The sequence below is a fragment of the Amblyraja radiata genome, chromosome 2 (genome assembly GCF_010909765.2).
Source record: "Amblyraja radiata isolate CabotCenter1 chromosome 2, sAmbRad1.1.pri, whole genome shotgun sequence".
In the NCBI taxonomy this organism is placed as follows: domain Eukaryota; kingdom Metazoa; phylum Chordata; class Chondrichthyes; order Rajiformes; family Rajidae; genus Amblyraja; species Amblyraja radiata.
This window is the reverse complement of record NC_045957.1, coordinates 87928837-87954765: the sequence shown is the minus strand read 5'-3', so window position 1 is coordinate 87954765 and position 25929 is coordinate 87928837. Positions and strand designations below refer to the sequence as shown.

The window sequence follows — 25929 nt, the reverse complement described above, 5'->3', positions numbered from 1 at the left end:
TTTGCAGTCTTGGACAGAGCAAATCAAGTTGTGATGCATCCTGCTAGAATGCTTTCTACAGAGCATCTGTACAAATTGGAAAGAGGCATCGGAGATATGCCGTATTTCCTCAGTCTTCTGAAAAAGTAGATGTTTTGCCATGCTTTCTTGGCTGCAGCATCAATGTGGTTGGTTCAGGACAAATTATTAGTGATATTTACCAAGGAAATAGGAACCTGAAGTCATTGATCATCCCCACTTCAGCATCATTGCTGCTGATTTGGGACTGTACATAATTTGGGCCCTATTTCGTGAACTAGCTCTTGCTGCCATTGAGAAAGAGTTTGCGATCATGACACCATGTTACAAAGATCTCTATGGCCTTCCTCTACATCCGACTCATCGTTATTCCACATCCAGCCCACTACAATAGTGTCATCTACAAACATTCATAAATGGAGAGTTTTCTCCAGCAATATGTAGAGGGCCTCACACGGAAGAGGACAACACTTAATCTAGTCTTGGGAAATTGGGAGAGGAAAAAGGTTTAGGGGGATAGGGCCAAAAGCAGGCAGGTAGGACTAGTGTAGATGGGGCATATTGGTTGGTGTGGGCAAGTTTGACCCAAGGGTGTATCATGCTGTATGACTCTAACTTAGAGCAGAGATCAAGGAATTCCGTCCATTACAGCACCATCAGCACATTTTTCACACCAAGCACAGTCCTCCGAAATGGTCGCTCAGTTCTAAAGGGTCTGTCCCACTGACGAGATCTTTCAGCGACTGTCTTCGACCTTCAAGCTCGAGGGCACTCACCTGAAAAATCTCGTGCTGGTTCGACCATCAGCGATGAAACCGCGAGCTGGATCGACCGACCGCACACACACACACACACACACACACAAACACATCGCAAAGGCGGGGGCCAGGGAAAGCGGGGGAGCGCTGTCTGAAATTCACACCCGCGATGAACAGGAAAGTAAAAGATGGCTGCACGGTATGCGGTAAGTACAAAAGGGAGAGAAGCGGGGGCGAAGGGGGGGGAGAAGTAGTGGAGAGACTTTTAAGAAGCTGGACAACATAATAAAGTTTAGGGGGCATTTTACATTACCGGTCTGTTTTCCTTGGTCCTGAAAACTCCAATGAGCCAACTAAAATGCCCGGTCAGTGAAGGAGATTGAAAGAGGCTGCCCTCAACTGCCTATAACTACATAGCGACCCCACTACACTGCACTACGAGTTCATGAGAACCATGCCGACCAATTTTTATTCGCGAAAATGTTTCAACATGCTGGAAAATTTTCCGCGCCCAAACTGAGGCCGCGTGTATGCGGGAACTTCCCTCGAGCATGAAGGAGAGTTCCAGTGACCCCATAGGAACTCCTAGGACCACGTGTCAACCATGCTGCGAGTTTGAGTCGAGGGCAAACTCTCCTAAACTTGCAGATTAGGTTGCCGCAGTGGGACAGCCCCATAACTTCAAGAGCAATTCGAGGGAGGGGCGACAAATTATGATCTTGCCATTATTGCCTATTTCCCAGTAACACATAAAGGAATCATGCAAACTCGGGGCCTAGTCATCTCGTACAACCACATGGCATAGTATACTTTCGTAACAACTGCATGCATGGCAGAATAGGTATAAAAAATGAAACAGCAGAGGAGCCTATTACGCAAACTGACTTAAAATGTACAGTGAGGTATACCGCCGATATGAAATAGAAAGTCCTCCTTAGTTCCATATGCCCAGTACAATCTGCACATACCATTATAGTGCACCTTTATCTCCTGCAGCAGAGGACAAATTCTGAAGGGACTGTTTTTTTCATTAAAAAATTAAAGTTAATTAAATTCAAGTGAAATATAAAGTTAGGAGGTAACAAATAATCAAGTATTAAAAAATGAAGATTGATAAAACCTTTTAATTATTCCTCTTTCACTTCGTTAGAATCTATAAAATGCTATAAACGATAAAAAGCCAAGTCTCTTCTCCCTTAAAATGGTTCAGTATTATATCTGTTTATAGTCAAAACAATTGAAAGCAGCTTTACTATACATGGTAAAACCTCCACAAGCTCAAAGTCAACACCAATTAATTCAGAATGATTCATTGGTTCATGGATTTCATTCCAATGTGACATTCACTGGTCTTTTTTTGGAAGATTAGTCCAATTCATCTTCCCAGCATAACAGACTCTTTGAAGGGAAAAGGGTGAAACGTTTAATCTAATTCAAACATTTTCTGCACCTACTTTTCTTTAGTACATTGCCATGTATTTTAAATTAAATTCATATTATAAAAACAAAGGAATCATAAACTGCATTTCCTAAATGTTTCCATGAACACTCAATGCCACAATTGAGAGATCCGAAACTCTAGATACGGTAAGATTACAAGCTGTCAAAATAAAATAAATACTTAATTTTTTCAGAAAACTATAAATTTTGTTCAATATTTATCATACTGCCTTCGTTAAAGGCATAAGGGCTTTAATACTCAGCTTCTATCAGATCAGCCCTTTCATGGGAGTAAATTAATAATCTTTGAGAAAATAATCTGCAAGAAAAGCCATGTATAATAGAATAAAATGCATTCATGCACAAGAGGAGTTTATTCAACAGGCCTGTGGGGTGACTAACTTTTCAATGACAAATTCCTGTATTCACACAGCACTTTTCAACATAGAAAAATATCCTATGGTTCTCCCAAAAATCAAACAAAATTTCACACCGAGTTGCATTCACAGATATTAATTAGCCTTGACAAAAGGACATGTTCAAAGGAAATGTATAATGGAGGGAGTTGGGGAGGAGGAAACAATTGGTCTCAGCAAACATAAACTAAAAAATATATTTAAATTTCAGATTTTATTTCTCCCGCGAGACATTGTTTAGACCCATGTATGTTGGAAGGTAAACAAGAAAACATCAACCCTTATTAAAAAAAGGGATGTTCTCTGATTGAAAAGGATGTGACAAATGAAGTTTAGACGATTAAAGGGTGATTAGATGATTTATTCAGTTGATAAAGTTAAAGGGCTCCAACAAGACAGAATATAGATAAATGTGAGGTTATATTGATAAATGTGAGGTTATCCACTTTGGCGGCAAAAACAAGGGGGCAGATTATTACCTCAATGGGGTTAGGTTAGGTAAGGGGGAGGTGCAGCGAGACCTGGGTGTCCTTGTACACCGGTCACTGAAAGTTGGCGTGCAGGTACAGCAGGCAGTGAAGAAAGCTAATGGAATGTTGGCCTTCATAACAAGAGGATTTCAGAATAGGAGTAGAGAGGTTCTTCTGCAGTTGTATAGGGCTCTGGTGAGGCCACATCTGGAGTATTGTGTACAGTTTTGGTCTCCTAATTTGAGGAAGGACATCCTTGTGATTGAGGCAGTGCAGCGTAGGTTCACGAGATTGATCCCTGGGATGGCAGGGCTGTCATATGAGGAAAGATTGAAAAGACTAGGCTTGTATTCACTGGTGTTTAGAAGGATGAGGGGTTATCTTTTAGAAACATATAAAATTATAAAAGGACTGGACAAGCTAGATGCAGGAAAAAATGTTCCCCATGTTGGGCGAGTCCAGAACCAGGGGCCACAGTCTTAGAATAAAGAGGAGGCCATTTAAGACTGAGGTGAGAAAAAACGTTTTCACCCAGAGAGTTGAGAATTTATGGAATTCCCTGCCACAGAGGGCAGTGGAGTCTAAGTCACTGGATGGATTTAAGAGTTAGATAGAGCTCTAGGGGCTAGTGGAGTCAAGGGATATGGGGAGAAGGCAGGCACGGGTTATTGATAGGGGACGATCAGCCATGATCACAATGAATGGCGGTGCTGGCTCGAAAGGCCGAATGGCCTCCTCCAGCACCTATTTTCTATGTTTTCTATGTTAAACCTTACCTCCCCCATTGACTCCATTCAAGGGCACAAGCAGTCTTTCCAGGTATGGCAGAGGTTCACCTGCATCTCCTCCAACCTCATCTATTGCATCCGTTGCTCTAGATGTCAGCTGCTCTACATCGGTGAGACCAAGCATAGGCTTGGCGATCGCTTCGCCCAACACCTCTGCTCGGTTCGTAATAACCAACCTGATCTCCCGGTGGCTCAGCACTTCAACTCCCCCTCCCATTCCGAGTCTGACTTTTCTGTCCTGGGCCTCCTCCATGGCCAGAGTGAGGGCCACCGTAAATTGGATGAGCAGCACCTCATATTTCGCTTGGGCAGTTTGCACCCCAGCGGTATGAACATTGACTTCTCTAATTTCAGGTAGTCCTTACTTTCTCCTCCCCTTCCCAGCTCTCCCTCAGCCCACTGGCTCCACCTCTTCCTTTCTTCTTCCCCCCCCCCCCCCCCCCCCCCCCCCCCCCCCCTCACATCAGTCTGAAGAAGGGTTTCGGCCCGAAACGTTGCCTATTTCCTTCGCTCCATAGATGCCGCCTCACCCGCTGAGTTTCTCCAGCATTTTTGTCTACCTTCGATTTTCCAGCATCTGCAGTTCCTTCTTAAATAGAACCAAACAATAAGTCTAGTTTCTCTGCTGTGAAGATCCAGAATAAACAAACATAAATACAGGCACAAGAGACTGCAGATGCTGGAGTCTGGAGCAAAAACAAACTACTGGAGGGACTCAGTGTGCCAAGCAGCATCTATGGTGGGAAATGACAGACAGCATTTTGGGTCAATCCCCTTCTTCTGGGAGCCTTCTCGTTGATTGGTTTTGCTTTATGAAAGTGATCCAATAGACACAGAAAACTGCTATTAATAATGGATGCAGAAGCAAGAAACTGCAGATGTTTATTTCGGGAAAAAACCCGACACAAAGTGCTGGAGTACCCCAGCGGGTCAGGCAGCATCTCAAGAGAACATGACAAGGTGACGTTTCGGGTCGGAACCCTTCTTCAGATTTAAGAATTACAGAGGGGGAGCAGTGAGAGAAGGTCTCACTGAATTCCCTTTATAGTGAGAAAGAGAACTTCTTCAAAGTAGCCATACCTTGACAATGCAGTGGCACAGTAAAATGTAGAAATAAGGAACTGCAGATGCTGGGTATTTTTAAAAGTTCTGGAGTAACTCAGCTGGTCAGCCAGCACCTCTGGAGAACATGGATAGTTGATGTTTCAGGTCAGGACCCTTCCTCAGACTTAAGGATCCCGACCCCTAAACATCACCTATCCATGTTCTCCAGACCTGTTCTCCAAGCCTGACCCGAGGAGTTACTCTGGCATTTTGAGTCTTTATTAATTAATAATGGCTGCTGGAAGACAGAACTTAATTTCAAACCAGGGTAATGTACAGGAATGGGTGGCAAGCTATTATCAACTTCATCACCCAGGCCACAGGCTAGCAGTCGTTGTGCTCTCAAATGATACCCTTTATGCCCTTTGCGCCATAATGAGGATTTAATTAATTAATGCGGTGGTTGCTATTATGCTGCAAATCGAAAAGCAATGCCAAAACAGTTCTTTCACCAAGGGAGTTCAAGTTGTGTAAAAGGGCAAATGTATTTCGTAAATCAAGTCCAACATGCACACAAGTTGGAGCATAGAACAGTACAGTACAGGAACAGGCCCCTAGGACCACAATATTTGTGCTGAACATGAAGCCGTGAAACTGATCTGATCCGCCTGTACATGATCCATATCCCTCCATTCCACACACTTCTATATGCCTATCTAAAAGCCTGTTAAATGCAACTATCGTATCTGCCTCCGCCACCTCTCTTGACATTGGGTTCCCGGACCCCATCATTCTCTTGTGTATAAAACTTGCCCGCACATCTCACATCAAACTTTGTTGTTTTGCAAGGCTACATTGCACGTTGAGGAACTGTGTCTATGCTAAACAAGTGTGCATAATTACCTGGATGTGATAGCACATACTATATCATGACGCATTCAAAGTTCATAAATATGACAATGTCAGCAATTAGATTTGCCAGCCCTGCTATTGAAGGCACAGGGCGATGATGAATGAGAAAACAGTGGATATTCTGAGTCAATTTCATGGGTCAAGCTGCTAAATGTCACTCAAAAAGTTATTTTGTCCTTGCTTCCCTCATTCCAGTTTCCTGTGTTGATTTCATTTCAATCCATTTACCTCTTCCAATAATAAATTAGAGGGAGCATAAGTGAGAGGGGAAAGATTTAATAAGAACCTGAGGGGTAACTTTTTTGCACAAAGTGTGGTGGGTGTATGGAACGTGCTTCTGGAGGAGGTAGTTGAGACAGGTACTATCGTAACGTTTAATAAACACTTAGATAGGTACATGGTTCCGACGAGTTTAGAAGGATATGGGTCAAACGCAGGCAGGTGGGACTAGTGTAGATGGGGTGTGGTGGTTGGTGTGACCAAGTTGGGTCAAAGGACCAGTTTCCATGCTGTATGACACGATGACTCAACTGAATTTACAGCCTCTGCACCTCCGAAACCTGTGTACGAAGGAACTGCAGATGTTGGTTTACACCGAAGATAGGCACAAAATGCTAGAGTAACTCAGCGGGACAGGCAACATCTCTGGTTGGAAGGAATGGGTGATGTTTCGGGTCAAGACCCTTCTTCAGACTGAGAGTCCGGAGAGAGGGAGACACAGAGATAAGGAAGGAGAAGGTGTAAAAACAAGACATCAAAAGAGATGACTTTCAATGAAAATGTAGAATAGATCATAGTTAACTGGGAGAATCTGACAACGAAACAACCAGAGATAAAATTTAATCAGGGACTGTCAGACTAGTCAGGGAACTAGGAAAGGGGAGAGAAGGAAAGCAAGGGTTACTTGAAGTTAGAGAAATCAATATTCATACCGCTGGGGTGTAAACTGTCCAAGCAAAATATGAGGTGCTGTTCATCCAATTTGTGCTGGGCCTCACTCAGACAGTAGAGGAGGCCCAGGACAAAAAGGTCAGTGTTGGAATGGAAGAAGAGTTCAAGTGTTTAGCAACCAGGAGATCAGGTAGGTCCAGGCGGACTGAACGGAGGTGTTCAGCGAAACGATCCCTGAGCCTGCGCTTGGTCTCACCGATATATAGCAGTCCACACCTGGAACATCGGATACAGTAGATGAAGTTGGAGGAGGTGAAGAGAAGTGCCTCACCTGTAAAGACTATTGAGGTCCTTGGACGGAGTCGAGGGTAGAGGTACATCTCCTGCGGTTGCATAAGAAAGTACATGGGGAGGGGGTGGTTTGGGTGGAAAGGGACGAGTTAACCAGAAAGTTGCGAAGTGAACGGTCTCTGTGGAAAGCGGAATGGGGTGGAGATGTGAAAATGTGGCTAGTGGTGGGATCCTAATTGAGGTGGCGAAAATGTTGGAGGATTATGTGCTGTACGTAACTGCTGATAGGGTAATGAGGACTAGAGGGACTTTGTCCCTGTTGTGACTGGGGGGGAGGGGGGGGGGGGCAAGAGCGGAGCTGCGGGATAACGAGGAGACCCTAGTGAGGGTCTCATCTATGATGGAAGAGGGGAACCCCCATTCCCTGAAGAATGAGGACATCTCAGATGTCCTGGTATGAAACACCTCATCTTGGGCGCAGATGTGGTGTAGATGGATGATTTGGGAGTAGGGGCTAGAGTCTCTGCAGGAGCCAGGGTGGGAAGAAGTGTAGTTTAGATAGCCATGGGAGTCAGTAGGTTTATAATAAATGTCAGTTGATAAATGTCATCTCCTGTGACGCAGACGGTGAGATTAAGAAACGGTAGGGAGATGTCAGAGATGATTCAAATGAATTTGAGGGCAGGATGGAAATTAGTAGTGAAGTTAATTAAGTTGATGAGTTCTGCTTGGGTGCAGGAAGTAGCCCCGATGAAGTTGTCAATATAGCAGTGATAGGGTTTGGGGATAGGGTCAGTGAATGACTGTAACAGGGATTGCTCGACGAACCCGACAAAGAAGCAGGCATAGCTGGCTCCCATACGGGTGGGTGCCCATGGTTACGACTTGGATTTGGAGAAAGTGGGAGGAGTCGATAAGTTGTTAAGAATAAGGATCGGCTCTGCTAGGCGGAGGAGAGTGTTGGAAGAGGGAAATTGGCTGGTTAAACCTCCAAAACCTTCCTTCTCCATCACCCCCATCCTTTTGATTATTGGCTCACTTCCAAACTCTCCCCCCACCCCTTTCTGCATTAAGCTCCGGTCACCTCTCCATAAGTACACTCCCCACTCACTAACATCTGGCACAACTGCCTTTACTCACAGCTGGATGCATGTGCAACCATCACATCACATGCACACAAGTAACTGTATTGGGATGGAGAGAGATGTTTGAGCTTGGGCTCGTTGCACAGGGGTACGCACGATTCATGCTTGATATTATTTCAGCCAGACGAACCATGCAACTCAAAAAATAGTTTCGCCAATTTGGGAACTCTGCCAAGAACAGTGTGTCCAAGATACTGTACTTAATCTAGGAACCGTCTCCAGAAACTAGTTTATTACAGGGTAACTATCTTGTTCTCTGCAGATAATGGAGGATGTTTGGATTAAGTATCCCACATTAAAGCAGTGACACACTTGAGTACTTCAACATGCTTTTTCAATGTGCAGTCCCTACATCTGTGAAACAGGCGGGACAGTGACATTTCACTTGTGCTGGTTGCATGCTCTATCCATATCACCGATTGCAGGGGGTCACAAAACAAATCGGTTCCAGAATAATTTTTATTTGAATCAGTGTGAATAAACTTTCCTATTCATAATCTGAATTGCAATGAACATTTGCATTGAGAGAAGTAAAAATAATTTCTAAATCTGATACTGATTCTAAATACAAAAATCGGTAGAGCAGAACAAATTGTTGTGTGCTGGTACTTTCTTAACAGGAACAAGATATTCCACTCAAGCCCAGCCCTTGTTCAGAGGCTTATGTTTTCTTTAAAGAAAACAGTTACTTAAAGCATTATGCTCAGTATTCTGCAAGCGGTTAATTACCGCAGTCATTTTGCAGAATTTGATCATTGTCCTTAAAAAAGAAACAAAATATATTTGTTTTGTTTGAAAATGACTGCAGTGTAAATAAGTGGAACACCCCCGGACTGTCACTCATCAGCGGTGCCCCACAACAACGCGAGACCACACAGGACAGCAGAATGGAATGCCTTGCCTCAGGCTATACAAGAAATAGACAGTATCCACAAATGATCAAAATGTTCTTTTTAAACCAGTCGCGCAACATGTCTGTACTTTAACCGAGATCGCAAGAAAGCGGGTTGTGTTGCAGAGGCAAAATGTAATAAGATTATTAAGCAAAGCTGAAAAATTAAACAGAAGACGTTTTAAACGCTGATTGCGACGACTTTCTTCTCTCCTTTGGAGTTTGAATTCCCGCTCTTTGATTTTCAAATGCCTTACCCACCGACTAATGATAATTGGCCACTTTTCCAATTGCTATTTCAGAAGCTTTCACATCAAGAGGTTCACTTTAGGTTAGGGTTTTTTTAAGTCATGTGTTTCAACTCATACAACAGTGCCTTGGACATGTAAAAAAAAGCTGAACAATTCATTCAGTTGTCAAATTGGAACAAGATGGGCCTGGGGTTCGTGGCGAACAATTTGGGCATAGAGATGGGTCTCGTGGAGATTTAAAAAAAACTGAGAGCAGAGAAAAGGAAACCAGAAATGAATGGCCATTCCTTTAATAAGTTATCAGTTATTAAAATGTTATTAACATCAGTTTTTTTAGTGGTCAAATTCCATAGCAGCATATTACAATTCTGTAACTGTTCAAAATAGTCAGGTTTATGAAAAATAACTGAGACTTCATTTAAAATACATCACCACAATTAATATTGCAAATGATAAATTTGAAGACATGATTTGATTTTCATGGGACTAAAAATAAATATATGGTACATGTAGGCTCCTTGCACAACCATTCATACTCAAGGTGGTTACTTTGCACAGTTAATATCTGAGTTATCACTATAAGGAAAGTTATATAGTTTATAGATGTATTTTTCATTGCATAAACAGTACCACTTGTCTAAATACCACTGCTGCTGAGCTGAGGAGATCGTACACACATACATAGGCTGCCTTATGAACAGAGTAGTGTTTTGAGGTGCCAAAACATCAAAGAGCGATTTCAAAAAGTAAATTGAATCCTTTTCTGAAAACAGCCAATATATGTCATTCCCATGAAACATGTATTCATGCACTGAAATACAAAGCACATTTTCACTGGCTTTTGTCTCTTCGCAGGAGACACAAGCTTGAATGCGATTTTTCTGCCTGTTACTAATTAAACTGGATATGGGCCTTTCCTGTGAGACAGTTGGTGAGAAAACAAGTTCGGAATACACACAGCTGAATGCTTTGTAGTCTGGAGCAAGATGAAACATGTAGCTTCAGCTTGTAGCATTCCAATAGCACAATATAAAGAGCATGTGCAACCGAGCTTCAAGGTTTTACACAAGGAAGATCAAGCTACTAATTCTTAAGGAGTGAATAACTAGTCAATGATTTATTTTAAAAGTTATTTTTAGAAAAGTTAGTTTCAAAATAAGTTACCTGTTCTTTGCTCATCGAGCGTATACAGTAATATTGCATTTCAGGGCAATGCAGCACATAAATGTAAGATATGACCTAGAAAAAAAATAAGTACATATGGGAGTATGAGATCAGTCCCAAACCTCTGCCCTATAAACAATACCTCATTATCTTTCTCCTCCCCAAGGTTTCAGGGGAATGCATTCCAAAATGGATTCATTTTTCACCCATCACATTTAATGGGATGCACATGTTTAACAGACTTGTTGACACTGGGTTCTTTATTTTGTTTTCCTTTTTTGAGATTCATGAATTCCCCATGAAAAGATCGGTGTTATTTGCAGTGTTACAAACAGGTTGCTCACACCTGTATGACACTTTATCAGATGGAATCAGTCACATAAGCCAAGAAGAGCTTTAAACCCTACAATTCAAAGTACATTTCTGTTATCGCTAAATACTGAACAGAGGGCAAACAGATAAAAATCAGACTCAAGGAAGCACAGCCAGTCAGCCTCTGTACCAGGGGGCAGCTTATTTCTCATTAACAAAAGCTCACTAAACCTAGCCTTCGGGCTATGAAAAATACCTGCTCCTAAAAGGACATAAACATGCAGTGATTGATAATGCTTTGTTCGGGGAAAAAACCCACAAGTAAATCGTTTACAGCTCAACTTCAACATGATTTACTTTGTCGAACACGAGACTGCCATAATTTAGCAAATAAGGTCAACTCAAGATCAAGGCATGTGAAAGAACTTACAAAGTACGGAGGGTGAGATCGTCAGAATCTGATGACTTACTCTATTATTTTAATAAAGGTGCTTTGTCAAAGTACAAATCGGAAATCATTCAGTACCAAAGTATCAGATTCAAGTCTGACCAGCAGCATTACTAAACATTCTTGCTCTGCCTGATTTCTGAAAGGGCAGATAGAATCGAGATGTAACTTACCTTTGGTCCGGCTTCTAACAATGAACAGCTCGATCCTTTGACAGGTAAAAAGGTAGAAAACAACCAAGACCATTAAGCATTCAGCATTCTGTGAAGAGCATTCCCCCCCCCCCCCCCCCCCTAAATTGCAGCTTACTTCAGACCCTGAAACTGCTGAGTATCTTTGCAGCCGCTGTAAAGAACAAGCAGCTAAACCAGGAACAACCTATCAAAGTCTTCAGGCAGCTCCTGCACGCAAGAACGTTTGCCCATTTACCCACAGCCCCCTCTGTTGGCTGTGTTAGTCACCAAACTTCCTCCCTCATTCTTTTCCAGAGACTCGAGGCTCCACTTTAGCAAAGGTGAGCAAACAAGGAGCAGATATATCACAGTCCTGTCAGTGAAAACAGTGGATGTGGTCATTCATTTCGGCTTGACATGCAAAACCTAATCTTTTCCCACACACAATGCAAAGAAATATCCCCAGTGAACTATGTACTATTTTGTGTGTGAATAATCTTCAGAAAGAGTGACGGCTTAATCAACTGGGTGCTTTGCAGCTGTTGGAATGTGGTATTTAATACAGTGTGGGCAGGGCCAAGTATAAGATTGATAAGCCTTGTTTACTGAACTTCCACACACTTACCACTATCGTGGAGGTTAAAGAACAAGCTGTCTAAAGTGGTTTTCCAATAATCTGCCCTCTTCAGCAAACCAGAACAACAGAAAATGCAGTAATCATGCAAGCCATTAAAGCCACTTGGCCTCTGACAGCTGCATAGACACAAGAAACTGCAGATCCCGTGACCATGTGGGTTTTCTCCCGGAAGCTCTGGTTTCCTCCCACACTCCAAACATGTACAGGTTTGTAGGCTAATTGACTTGGTATATTGTAAATTGTCCCTAGTGTATGTGGGATGGTGTTAAGTGTGCGGGGATCGCTGGTCGGCGCGGACTCGGTGGGCCGAAGGTCCTGTTTAAATGCTGTATCTCTAAACTAAACTAAAACTATATATATATATATATATCTATCTATCTATCTATACATAACTAAATCTCTGATCTTGTGCTCTTCCGGTTTGCGCAGTCTTTCTATTTGCGCAAAAACGGTATGCGATAGTGCTACGATTTTTCGTCAGCTCACTCACCGTTCTCCTGTGCTGCGAGTGCAACAAGAATTGTTCCGATCGGTGGAATATTGTAAAAGTTAGCGAGGTTAAAAATCTTAAAAACCTCGCACGCGCAGATCGATCTCTCCTGCCAGTCAGCGCCACGCAGATTGATCGCTTCTCCTGTCACTCCCCAGGTACGGTCCGCCCCTTCCTGTGCCATCGCATCTTTACTTGAGCTGAGGATGGCCGGCGGATGTCTCCAAACGGACACAATTTTCGGAGGGACCGGAAGCAGCCCAGTGCAACCCGGCAGGAGATGTCGCCAAACATCCCGGCTGATCCCGGCGAAGGAGAGCGTCCAGCGCCTGCTTGTGAGTCCCAAATGCACCACCATCGCAACGCCCTGCAGCTCCAGCCCATTTCCCTCTGGTCAACTCCCCCATGGCTCTGACCCCGTCTTTTATCCGAGCTCCCTCCTTCCCCAACCCACCGGCATGGCCGTAGCTGCTGGTGCTTCTGGGCCGAGCCGCGGATCTGCGCTGACGGCTGATGCTCCTCTGGGGTATGCATGAAAGGAGGGGAACGGCGACCGAGATCCTGGGGAGGTCAGGAGGGGGTGTGGGGAGGAGATGGGATAGAGGGAGAGGAGGGCCGTGGGGAGGGGAGAGGAGTCATGGAGGGAATGACTGAGGGTAGGGGAAAGGAGAGGTGAGGGAGGAATTGGGGGAGGGTAGGAGGAGAAGGAAAAGAAGAGGGAGGAGGTGAGGAGGGAGAGTGGGAGAGGAGAGGGAATAGACCGGCGGAAAATGCATGGATAATGCATGGTGCAATGCCCCATCGTTGTAGAAATCCAAATCCCAATTCCTCCAAAAAGTTGGGATGGTTTACCCGGGATGGATTAGCTGGACCGCAGCATCTTTTGCCAGTTGGGAACTCTGTTCTCAGCTTCAGCTCCGACGTGAATGGTTCCACTTACAAAGCCTTCTCAGGAATGGGACTCTGCCATAACCTGGGAAGGACACCCACCCTCTTGGTTTTGGGCTTGACGCACAGATCATCACCAAGTCATGCATGTCCTGACAACATTTTGCAAATCTCCAGGTTCCTCACTCTTATACTCTTAACAATAGCACCTATTCAACATAACTTTAAAAAAAGTATTTTTCACAGAGGTAGCAACAAACAAAAGACTGACCAAGACATACAAGAGATCTGAGGCAAACGACTAATGTCTTGGAGAAGAACAGGTCTCAAGAAGCATAACAAACGAGTAAAGAGAAGAGAACGGCCAGGAAGCTATTGGGAGGAATTCCAGAGCATGGCAACTGAAGGCAGCGCGACCAATAAAGTCGAGAGCAAATGTGGAGATGTTCAGAATGCCATAACAGACATCTCGGATACTTGAAGGGTTGGAAAGACTCTGTGTGGAAAGAGAGCGGCAAAACCCCATAAAGGGATTTGATGACAAAAAAGGTAGGAAGACAACCAAAGAATTATGGTTCAGTTAGCCTCACATTAGCGGCAGGGAAACTATTTGAGAGGATTCTTCAGGATAGGATTTATTCCCATTTGGGAATGGCTTTATGAGGTATAATCAGCATGGCTTTGTACACAACAGGCAGTATCTTACTAACGTGATTGAGTTTTTCGAGGAGGTGATGAAGGTGGCCAATGAGGGTAGGATGTTGTCCACATAGACTTTAGTATGGCATACGATAAAGTCCCCCACAATGGGCTGATCCAGAAGATTAATATGCAAGGGATTAACCGATACTTGGTTGTATGGATTTGGAACATGCTTACTGATCAAAGACAGAGGGCTGTGGCGAAAGGACAATATTCATACCGGAGGTGTGTGACCAGTGGAGTTCCACAGGGATTTCTGCTGGGTGGCTCTGCTGTCTGTGCTCTATATATATATATGTAGATATCCACATCTGGATATAAACATAGTTCGTAGGTTTGGACGGGACATCTAGATTGCTGTTGCGGACGGTGAGGAAGGCTTTCAAAGTATAGGGCAGGATATAGAATCAAAGAAGTGCAGATGCTGGTTTACAAAATAAAGACAAAGCTGTGGAGTAACTCAGCGGGTCAGGCAGCATATCTGAAGAACATGGATACGTGACGTTTCGGTTCAGGACCCTTCTACAAACTTCGGGCCAGGACTCTTTCTCAGCAGGATATAGATAACCTACAGAAATGGGCATAGAAATGGCAGATGGAGTTTAATCCCAGCAAATGTGAGCTGGTGCACTTTATGAGGATGAATGTGAGAAGAAATTATAAAATTAACTAGACTAAGTGGGACCCGTTGGGTCCCAGCATCACGCAGGAGGGCTGGTCACCAACACAATATTCCACCTCTCCACCAATTCCAATATTGCTCGCCAGTGGGGGGGGGGTGGGGGGGGGGGGGGGGGCGGGGGGCTGTCTGTTGCGCTAGTATGGGTGTTGCGGGCCGAAGGTACTGGTTTCCAGAGGGCTAGTATAGACATTGTGGGCCAAAATGGATTATTGGGCTGGCATCCAACTGTTGCAACGATTTTAAAAGCCAAGCCAAGCCAAGGCAAACAATTGGGCTGCAGCCACCTGACAACCAACATTCATTTTGTGAACACAAACTTGTTAAAAAGGCAAGGCAAACAATCGGGTTGCAGCCACCTGACAACCAAAGTTCATTTTGTGGACACAAACGTGTTAAAAAGGTAAGGCAAACAATTGGGCTGCAGCCACCTGACAACCAAAGTTCATTTTGTGAACACAAACTTTTTTAAAAGGCGAGGCAAATAATTGGGCTGCAGCCACCTGACAGCAAAATTAATTTTGTGAACACAAACTTGTTAAAAAGGTGAGGCAAACAATTGGGCTGCAGCTAACCGACAACCAAAATTCATTTTGAGAACACAAACTTTTTAAAAAGGCGAGGCAAACAATTGTGCTGCAGCCACCTGACAAACAAAATTCATTTTCTGAACACCAACTTTTTAAAAAGGCGAGGCAAACAATTGGGCTGCAGCCACCTGACAACCAAAATTTATTTTGTGAACATAAACTTTTAAAAAAGGCGAGGCAAACAATTGGGCTGCAGCCACTTTACAGCCGCATCGAGGGGACTCACCGTGGAGTAGACGTGCATTCAGTGTTATTTGCAACTCAGAGAGCTGTGACCCTCTCGCTTCCTGGGTCTGGCAGAGACTGAGTGAGGCACTACACTTCCGGATTTTATAGTCCCTCCCCCTGCCGCCAGCGGGGGCAGCAGAGAGAATGTGGATTTTAAAAAAAACATTAATATCTCTCTGATTTTTCATCGATGGGAAAAATCCTCTGGTCCCGGAAGGCGGAGGGGGGCTCTGAGCGAGGTAGCCAAAAATGACGGCCGTTGGTGGCGGCGTTCTCTCGGAAATCGCAACACAGTGGGCCAAAAGCGGTCAAGACCAGACTTTTAGTAATATAGATAGATAGATGGAATGACCCCGAACAGCATTGATATACAGAGGGATCTTGGGGTCCAAGTACATAACTTCCTTAAAGTGACAACACAAGTAGATAGTGGTAAAGGTGTTGTATGGTATGCTTGTCTTCATTAGTCAGGACATTGAGTCAGGAAGTCATGATACACCTTTCTAGGACTTTGGTTAGGCTGCATTTGGCTGACAGTTGACAGTTCTGGTCACCCCAATATAGGAAGGATATCATAGAGTCATAGAGCGATACAGTATGGTAACAGGCCCTTTGGCCCAACTCGCCCACACCGGCCAACAATGTCCCAGCTACACTAGTCTCACTTGCCTGCGCTTGGTCCATATCCCTCCCAACCTGTCCTATCCATGTACCTGTCTAATTGTTTCTTAAACGATGTACCTGTCTAATTGTTTCTTAAACGATGGGATAGTCACAGCCTCAACTACCTCCTCTGGCAGTTTGTTCCATAGGCCCACCACCCTTTGTGCAAAAATGTTACTCCTCGGATAATAAATCTTTTCCCCTTCAGCTTGAACCTATGTTGAATCGAGTCCTCTGGTCCTCGATTCTAGAATCGAGTCCTCTGGACCTCAATTTCCCTACTCTGGGCAAGAGACTCTGTGCATCTATCCAATCTATTCCTCTCATAATTTTGTAAACCTCTCTAAGATCCCCCCTCATCTTCCTGCGCTCAGTAATGGCAACCTCTTCAAGCATTGACTTCGCTAATTTCAAGTAATCCCTACTTTCTCCTCCCCTTCTCAGCTCTCCCTCAGCCCACTGGTTCCACCTCTTCCTTTCTTCTTCCTGGCCCCCCCCCACCATCAGTCTGAAGAAGAGTATCGACCCAAAACGTTGCCTATTTCCTTCGCTCCATAGATGCTGCCTCACCCGCTGAGTTTCTCCAGCATTTTTGTCTACCTTCAATTTTCCAGCATCTGCAGTTCCTTCTTAAACTTTATTATTGACAGGGCATGTACCCTTATCTGATCCATTTCCTGCACTTCTGCTGCATTCCCCCATAACTATTTATTTAGACAGATATCTGAATAGGAAAGGTTTGAAGGAATATTGGCCAAACGCAGGCAAATGGGATTAGCCTAAAACGCCAACTTGGTCGGCATCGACAAGGTAGGCTGATGAGCCTATTTCCAAGCTGTGTAGCTTAATGACACTATGATGATTCTATCATACTATAATCACTCTTCGTTAAGGGCCACTGAACTATGATTTAACCCTTTATCATTACACAACACATGAGAAACATCTGTTCAAAAATTAATACACATTTATCAATGGACTGCAAGCAAGAGGTGGCTCAAAGTTGCACATCAATGACCAAAAAATTGTAAATTTTCAACAATAATTTTATTATTATCCTATTATAGTAGATCTTTTAAAAAATTAATGAGTAGCTGCAAAGCCAACTGCATATGTAGAAGGAAGAACATATTAATGTAGGTTGCCTACAGATAAGTACAAACAGAAAATTGCTTTTAACTACAATAAGAAATATAACAGAAGACACAAAGTGCTGAAGTAACTCAGCAGGTCAGGCAGCACATCTGGAGAACATGAATAGGTGACGTTTTGGATCGGGACCAATCTTCAGAAGAAATATAACAAGCTGCCGACTGCTCACAACTAAATAGTTTCAGGCAGTGGCGGACTGGCCATGGTGTCAGCTTGCCCGATAGCAAGTGGGCCCCTGATGAAGTGGGCCCCCTTTGTCTCCTGGCAACCAATATTTTTAGACCCAGTCCGCTACTGGTTTCAGGTGATACTGTGTTATGAGGAAAATAGTACACCACCAAAAATTTGATTTTACTTCAAAGCAGCCACAGAAGAATATTTCAATATTTGATTCACATCTTATTGGATAAGCCATCAGGGCTCAAAAGTTATTTGTGGATATTAATTAACATTTCAGGCCAAAGAAATACCAACAGCAAATGTGTGTTCAGTAACACTACATTAACCAGGAACAAAAGGCTGATTTTTAATCAAGGATGAATTAAGATCTACAAATAGAAAGTAAAACAATGAAATATGGTCTCTGTTTTCCTGAGGAATTTGTGCAAAACTGCCAAAACACCGCTCTTTTTATTAAAAAAGAAAGAAAACCAAGAGTAAAGCAAAAAAATCATTCTCAATGAACTTCATATGTTTGCTCACAAACCCCATGAAAACACAGAAAAAATAGATTAGAACACCAGAGTCCAGCCGTAAAGAGTATTGTGTAACATCACCTCATCCTTTTTAATAATAATCATGTTGAATAATAATCACATTGAAAGAATGTAATTAATCAACAAGATATTCTCATCATAATATACCGTACTCTTAAACAATGATTAATTAGATGACAGCCCAAATAATCAATGACTTCAGTCCAATACTCCTGTTCAATCTCAAATTGTTTCCAAACCATTTCTCAAAGGATATGTTTACAAAAAATGCTGTAGTTCTAACAGTTAAACTGATTTATGAAAAGGTAAAACAGAGACAAGGACTTCTACTTCTGCTTCCTTTTAGCTTCTGATTTGGCTGTTACACCGGCGTAGTTCATTTTCATAACCACAGAAAATATTAATGTTCTGCTCAGACAAGAAAATGAGGAAAACTATCTCAGATTGCTACTGTTAATTAATGCCTTCTTATTCCTGCTGTTCCTTTAACATGCACACATCTGGCTTATACTGGCTTGTATTGCGACCTTTCTTCCGCCCCCCCCCCCCCCCCACATCAGTCTGTAGAAGTGTCTCGACCCGAAACGTCACCTATTCCTTCGCTCCATAGCTGCTGCCTCACCCACTGAGTTTCTCCAGCATTTTTGTCTACCTTCGATTTTTCCAGCATCTGCTGTTCTTTCTTAAACATTAAATTTATCTTAGCATTTTCTTCTTTCGAAAGACGATTTCAAGATAAAATTAAATGAAGCTATAACTTGATCTTGGTGTACAATTGCAAAGAAAGACATTTTGACATTTTATTAACCTGAATGTAATCAAAGTGACCAAAGTTGTCTGTATAAAACTGATCTGGAAGGCAGTAATTATTGCAGACTTTGCAACTTGTTTCCAGTTCAGGACAAGTAACTATTTAAAATGCAAGTTATTTTCTCATTCTTTTTATTCATTTTCAACCATGTAGTGACTGGAGACATCTCAATGCGCTTTTGTTTTTTTTAACAATTCAGTCACTGTATTTCAACGTTAAAAAATTATCAGTAACAGCTGAGAAAAACATTAATTTGGTTGAAATTATTTTCCGCTAATAGGATATTTGCATAAGTTTTCACCGTTTTCCCAAACAAGTTTCACCGATAAGATTAAAATCCTCCAGGTGCTCCGGTTTCTTCCCATATCCCAAAGACATATGGGTTTACAGGTTAATTAGCTGCTGTAAAATTTCCCCAGTCTCGGGAGTGGATGAGAAAATGGGATAACATAAATCTAGTGTGTAGGAAGGAACTGTAGATGCTGGTTTATACCAAAGATAAACACAAAGTGCTGGAGTAATTTAGTGGGGTCAGGCAGCATCTCTGGAGAAAAAGTATGGGTGACATTTCAGGTTGAAACTGAAAGTAGAGGGGAGGGAACTGGAAATAAGAAAAGGCCAGAAAAAAAACAGGGCTGGCAACAAACGAAGTGTGGAGCCCATAATGGCCCATTGTATGGTTACTTGAAATTGGATAAATCAACATTCGTACCACTGATAACTAAGTTGTCCAAGCAAAATACGAGGTGCTGTTCCTCCAATTTGCATGTGGCCTCACTCCGATGGTGAAGGAGGCCCAGGACAGAAAGGTCAGTATGGGATTGGCAAGATGTTAAAATGTTTGGAAACCGGGAGATCGGGTAGGCCAAGGCAGGCTGAGCATAAGTGTACAGCGAAACGATCACCCAGTCTGCACTTGGTCTCGACGATATATAGCCCACATCTAAAACAATGGATATAGTAGATGAGGTTGAAGGAGGTGCAAGTGAGCTGCCTCACCTGAAAGGACTGTCTGGGATGGGACCCTGGATGGAGTCAAAGGACAGGTGTTGCAGCTCCTGCAGTTGCTGGGGAAGGTTCCTGGGGAGGGGGTGGTTTGGGTCGGAAGGGATGAATTAACCAGGGAGTTGTGAATGGAACCGTCTCTGTGGAATGCAGAAAAGGGTGGAGATGGGAAAATGTGACTAGTGGTGGGATCCCGTTGGAGATGGCGAAAATGGCGGAAGATGAAGTGTTGTGTGCGACGGCTGATGGGGTGAAATATGAGGACGAGAGGGACTCTGTCCCTGTTGCAACTGGGGAGAGGGGGTGAGAGCGGAAATACGGAATACACATGCGAGGGCCTCATCTGTGATAGAAGAAGGGAATCCCTGTTCCCTAAAGAATGAAGACATCTCAGATGTCCTGGTATAGAACACCTCATCTTCAGTGCAGATGTGGTGGAGATGGAGGAATCGGCAGTAGGGGATAGTCTTTGCAGGAGGCAGGGTGGGAACAAGTATAGTCCAGATAAATGTGGGTGAACAGATGATCGATTGTCAGCGTGAACTTGGTAGGCCGAAGGGCCTGTTTCCATGTTGTATCCCTAAATTAAAAAGGTATAATTTAATTTGCAATGCCTGGATTATGGGGTTAAATCTGCATGAATTGGAAAAATCCTTGTAAAATCCAAGTAAAAAATATATTGGCTGGTGCAATCTACATGCATACACTTCTCTATTAGACAAGGCTCAGCATAGACCTAACATTACATAACAACAATTCAAGACCCAAAATATATAATTAAGTATTCATTCAAAGCAGCTATTATACTATTTAGGAGGCCGAATATTCCATAAAATCCTCAACTCATTGGGCTGTGAGCATCTTCACACAACGTCATCAGTTGTTACTGTGTGGGGAAGATTTCCTTGTACAATGCAAACTTTTTAGAATAGGTTTCCCCTCTTATCCTGTTCTACGCAAAAGAAAACCTATGCCAAGAACAAAAATGAAAAGATAAATCTCAACATGATATAGGGTGATTTCACGAAAGGTCACTGGAGCGTAAATCCCCACTCACGTGACCGAAAATTTTAACTGGGGGACAAGCGTCACTTCCGGTACATGTTAGTGGATGGGGAAACACGCACTTTCACACCCGTTAAAAACATCGAAAACGGCCCGTTTTTGAGCTGCAATTTACTGTACTAGTCGGGGTGACTGTGAGGAACAGCTACTTAAATTTACAGTCCAAAAAAAAGATAGAAACTAAGGTAAATACAAGAGCGAGCTGAAGGTGTAAAAACAGCGGAAGTGCTAACGGACTTTTTTCTTGGAGATTTAAAGATCCAAAATATCGGGAATTATCGCGTTTGCTCGCTGCATTTCATCAAAAGTGGCATTATTGACTTTTTATCTTTATTCGTTTGTTATATGAAAAGTATTAAAAGTTAGAAACCCGTCAGTAAAATTGCAAAATCGCCCATGGTTCTCAGGTGGGGTTTAACATGCAAAATGAACACGCTTCTGAAGCTCCATTTACCATTTAAATAATCGTAAACTATCAATGCGTTTTGAAATAAATTTTACTGAGATGCAAGTTTACGATTATTTAAATGGTAAATGGAGCTTCAGAAGCGTGTTCATTTTGCATGTTAAACCCCACCTGAGAACCATGGGCGATTTTGCAATTTTACTGACGGGTTTCTAACTTTTAATACTTTTCATATAACAAATGAATAAAGATAACAAAGTCAATAATGCCACTTTTGATGAAATGCAGCGAGCAAACGCGATAATTCCCGATATTTTGGATCTTTAAATCTCCAAGAAAAAAGTCCGTTAGCACTTCCGCTGTTTTTACACCTTCAGCTCGCTCTTGTATTTACCTTAGTTTCTATCTTTTTTTTGGACTGTAAATTTAGGTAGCTGTTCCTCACGGTCACCCCGACTGGCACAGTTAATTGCAGCTCAAAAACGGGCCGTTTTCGATGTTTTTAACGGGTGTGAAAGTGCGTGTTTTCCCATCCACTAACATGTACCGGAAGTGACGCTTGTCCCCCAGTTAAAATTTTCGGTCACGTGAGTGGGGATTTACGCTCCAGTGACCTTTCGTGAAATCACCCTATAGGTAGGAATGAGAGTTTCTTTAGATGTACTTAGTAGGCAGGAGATACGGGTTGGAATTATGGTCACAAGGTCAGAAGGAAACTTAAGTGTCAATCAAGAGCTTGAAAATGTTGACATTACCACCATTATGTGCATTTCCTGTCAGTAAGTGGAATGTGACCTATGCCTTGATTCTAACCCCAGTTCAAACAATACAGGTTAAACGTGCAAGAATCATTTAATCGTCAGCCTGTCAATACGGGTTACCAGGTGAAAAAGAAATAACATCCTGTGGTGTGACAAGCGATGCTCTAAACATATAATCAGGAATTTACCCACTCCATAAACCAGTGTAATTTACAAACATTAATGGCTAATCACATCTGAACCAATCAAGTGCTTCATAATTAGTCACACGTTTCTGACAACAGCAGTTCTGCCTGACTTTCATTAACCTGCCCATTTATTTATGTGTGAACAAAGCTGAAGCACGGTGCATTTGCAAAGAGCTCTTGCACTGCCAGCTGGACCTTTACTGAATCAAGTGCAGCACAATAAATATTTGATGTCTTGTTACCAGAGGAACCATGCCCTTGCTACATTTGATAACACCTTTCAAGGAAACACCTTGTACTGGGCACCGCAAGGTAGAAGCTGTCAGGAGTTCAGCACTGACAATAAATAGATTGAAGAATAATTACAGATGCAACTTGCTATAGTTTCCCAACAACATTTTATTTCCAGGTTTTGCCAGATCCTACTGAATATCCCACTCTTGATTTTTCTCTGAGTCTGATGAAGGGTCTCGACCCAAAACGTCATCTATTCCTTCGCTCCAGAGATGCCTGACCCGCTGTTTGACTCCAGCATTTTGTGGCTCTCTTCATTTTACTGCTCATGTTCGTGTAACTCAAACCCAAATAAAGAGCCATTTGTTCTTCCCTCAACGCCATAGATATTACATTTAGGTCTTTCTGAGAAAGATTCATGGAGACCAGCAATGGAAACTCCATGCACAGCATTGAATGAAATCATGGTTATATCACCCCTTCTTCCCCATCACCAATGTTAACCCTGTCCTGAGGAGACCAGAGCAAGTGCAGCAAAATGTGAGCAGAGAATAAAGCTACTCCTTCCCTTGTCTAATACAAACTGCAGGAGGAAAGGGTAATTGACCAAAATGCAGAATCTTCTGAATATGCCAAGAAGCTGATGGTTAAGCAAAAAGCAGAGATGGCTTCCAAAAACTAGCCAAAGTTAAGTGTACCCCCCCCCCCCCTCCCCAACCTCCCTTTTGCAGTTTCCCCCCTCAATTTGAAGAACGTCATCTGTCCATGCCCTCCACAGCTGGCTGACCCCCTTAGTGACTTTGTATTCTATGCAAGATTCCAGCATGGTTACAAGATTTAATGGTTTATTTATTGTCACGTATGGAAATACAGTGAAACGCTTCTTCCACGTACTGTTCAGTCTAATCACATTATACATGAGTACAATAGATCCTCCTCTGGAACAGCACGCAGAGAGTCACTACGTTCTGGCCCTATATTCTGCAGTTCCTTGTCTCCTCCAGCACGTCGTGTTTTGCAGAAGATAAGTCTAGTTTCTTCAACACATGTCTTCGCAAGCTTAGAAACAAAAACGCCTTATTACCTCAGAACATCTCAATGTGCTTTAGAGTCAATGCAGATAGTTGCGGAAAATTAGCCAATTTACATACAGCAAACTCTCAGAATCAGGCCAGCAGGTTTCCAGCTGCTCTGCAGTTGGAGTTGTCCCATCACATATACAATAAGCCAGTGTGGGGGCAACACTGTGAAACTGACAGCTGCTGTAAGTGCTCATTTGAGTTTAATCAAAAACTGGCTGGATCAGAACTAAGTTGAAACTTTTAGTCAATTACATAGAACATAGAAAAGTACAGCGGAGGAACAGGTTCTTCCGAATGGCAGTGCCACGATAAACTAATCTCATCTGCCTGCGCGTGATTCATATCACCCATTCCCTGCGCATCCCTGTGTCTATCCGAAAGCTCTTAAATACCATGATCATATCTGTTTCCACCAACACCACTGGCAGCAGTTTCCAGGCATCCACTGTGGAACAAACGCTCTGCACATCTCCCTTAAACTTTTACCTAAAGCTATGCCCTCGAGTATTTGATTTTTCCATCTTGCGATAAAGGTTCCGATTATCTACCCTATCTATGCCTCCTTCCTGCTTTGAGGCAACCAGAATCGCACGCAATGCTCCAGATGCGACCAAATCAAAGTCCTATAAAGTTGCATCATGTCTTCCTAATTCTCACACACATTGTGTAGTGTGACAAGCGATGCTCTAAACACCATAGCTCTCTGGAGAACATGGATCGCCGATGTTTTGGGACAAAACCCATCTTCAGACTGACTGCAAGGGTGGGGGTGTCAGAGAGCACAAAGCATGGCAGGGCATGAGTAAACACAAGCAAGGGGCATCATTGACAAGCAGATGGCTGGACAACAGCCACAGATGCATCTATGTAACTGCACTATAAACGGCTCGATTGTAATCATGTATTGTCTTTCTGCTGACTTGATAGCACGCGACAAAAGCTTTTCACCACACCTTGGTACATGAGTCAATAAACTAAACACAACTGAGATGAGCTTCCAGCAATTTGGAAGTTTGCCAAATCTGCATTTTATTATTCATCATCAGAATGTGAACAAGGTTGGCAGGGATAAACAGCAAGAAAATTCCAAGTCCAGTATGAGAGACAAGGAGCGAAACCTGAAGCAAATGGCATTCTCATAGAACTTGTTCTAGTAGCTTTGGGAGGTCAGAGGTTTACAACATGCTGTCTAAGACACGATTGCTGCAGTAAATCTTACATACTGTATCCTGATTGGTGGCTAACAACCACGTATATCACCGTATCCTAGATGGTTGAGTGCGGTTCAAATATTGTCACAAGTTTATCCATTGAAAGAATTCCCTCACACATGGGGAAACACGGTAGCACAGTGGTAGAGTTGCTGCCGTATGGCGCCAGTGACCACGGTTGCTGTCTCTATGGAGATTGTACGTTCACCCAGTGACCGTGTGGGTTTTCTCACGTTGCTCCAGTTTCCCCCCACATTCCAAAGAGGCACAGGTGAATTGTAGGTTAATTGGCTTCAATAAATTGTTCTGTAATAGCGTGTAGGATAGAACCAGTGTACGGGTGATCGCTGGTCGGTGCTGACTCAGTGGACCGAAGGGCCTGCTTCCACAGTGTATCTCCAAACTAAAGACAATTCTGATATTCCTAGTTTAGAAGTATCTGGGATGAAGGAGTTAAGTCACTTTTCAATCAACTTCCCAAGTTCCAACCTGTTGAGAAACCATCTATGCAATTATCCAGTTAAGTTCTAATATTCACACAATTTAATGAGACACAAGAAACTACAGATGCTCGAATCTTGAGCAAAACACAAAGTGTTAGAGGAACTCAGTGGGTCAGGCACTGACCGGTGGAGGGAATGGATCTGCGATGCTGTTTGTGTGGGCCTTGCACATTCTCCCGTTGGGGTGCCCTGGTTTCCTCCCACATCCCAAAGACCTGGCGGTTTATAAAGTCATAAGGTCATAAGTAACTGGAGCAGAATTAGGCCATTTGGCCCATTAAGTCTACTCCGCCGTTCAATCATGGCTGATCTATTTCTCCATCTTAACCCCATTATAAGTTAATTGGCCTCTGTAAAATTGCTCCTAATTTGTAGGGAAATTTGTATGAGAAAGTAGGATAACATGGAACTAGTGAACAGGTGATCGATGGTGAATGGGCCGAAGGGCCTGAATCCATGCTGTATCTCAAAATTAAACTAAATGATGTTTCGGGTCAGGACCCTT

At 43.0% G+C, this 25929-nt stretch overlaps 1 protein-coding gene across 9 annotated transcripts in view; it reads right to left on the bottom strand.

Moving 5' to 3' along the window:
- The window catches only part of tns3 (tensin 3), a 453833-nt gene that overhangs the window by 306305 nt on the left and 121599 nt on the right, over positions 1 to 25929 (bottom strand). The window contains exons 1-2 of one of the 9 annotated variants that reach the window (XM_033050144.1): positions 11414 to 11722; positions 10481 to 10555 (exon numbers count right to left, since the gene is read on the bottom strand). The exons of 7 other annotated variants lie outside the window; for them this stretch is intronic. In XM_033050144.1, the coding sequence (XP_032906035.1) occupies positions 10481 to 10519 (39 nt within the window). In that variant the 5' untranslated portion in view covers positions 10520 to 10555; positions 11414 to 11722. Of the gene's footprint in view, positions 1 to 10480; positions 10556 to 11413; positions 11723 to 25929 lie in introns of those variants that run through there. One more of the 9 variants, XM_033050161.1, reaches the window with a different exon arrangement.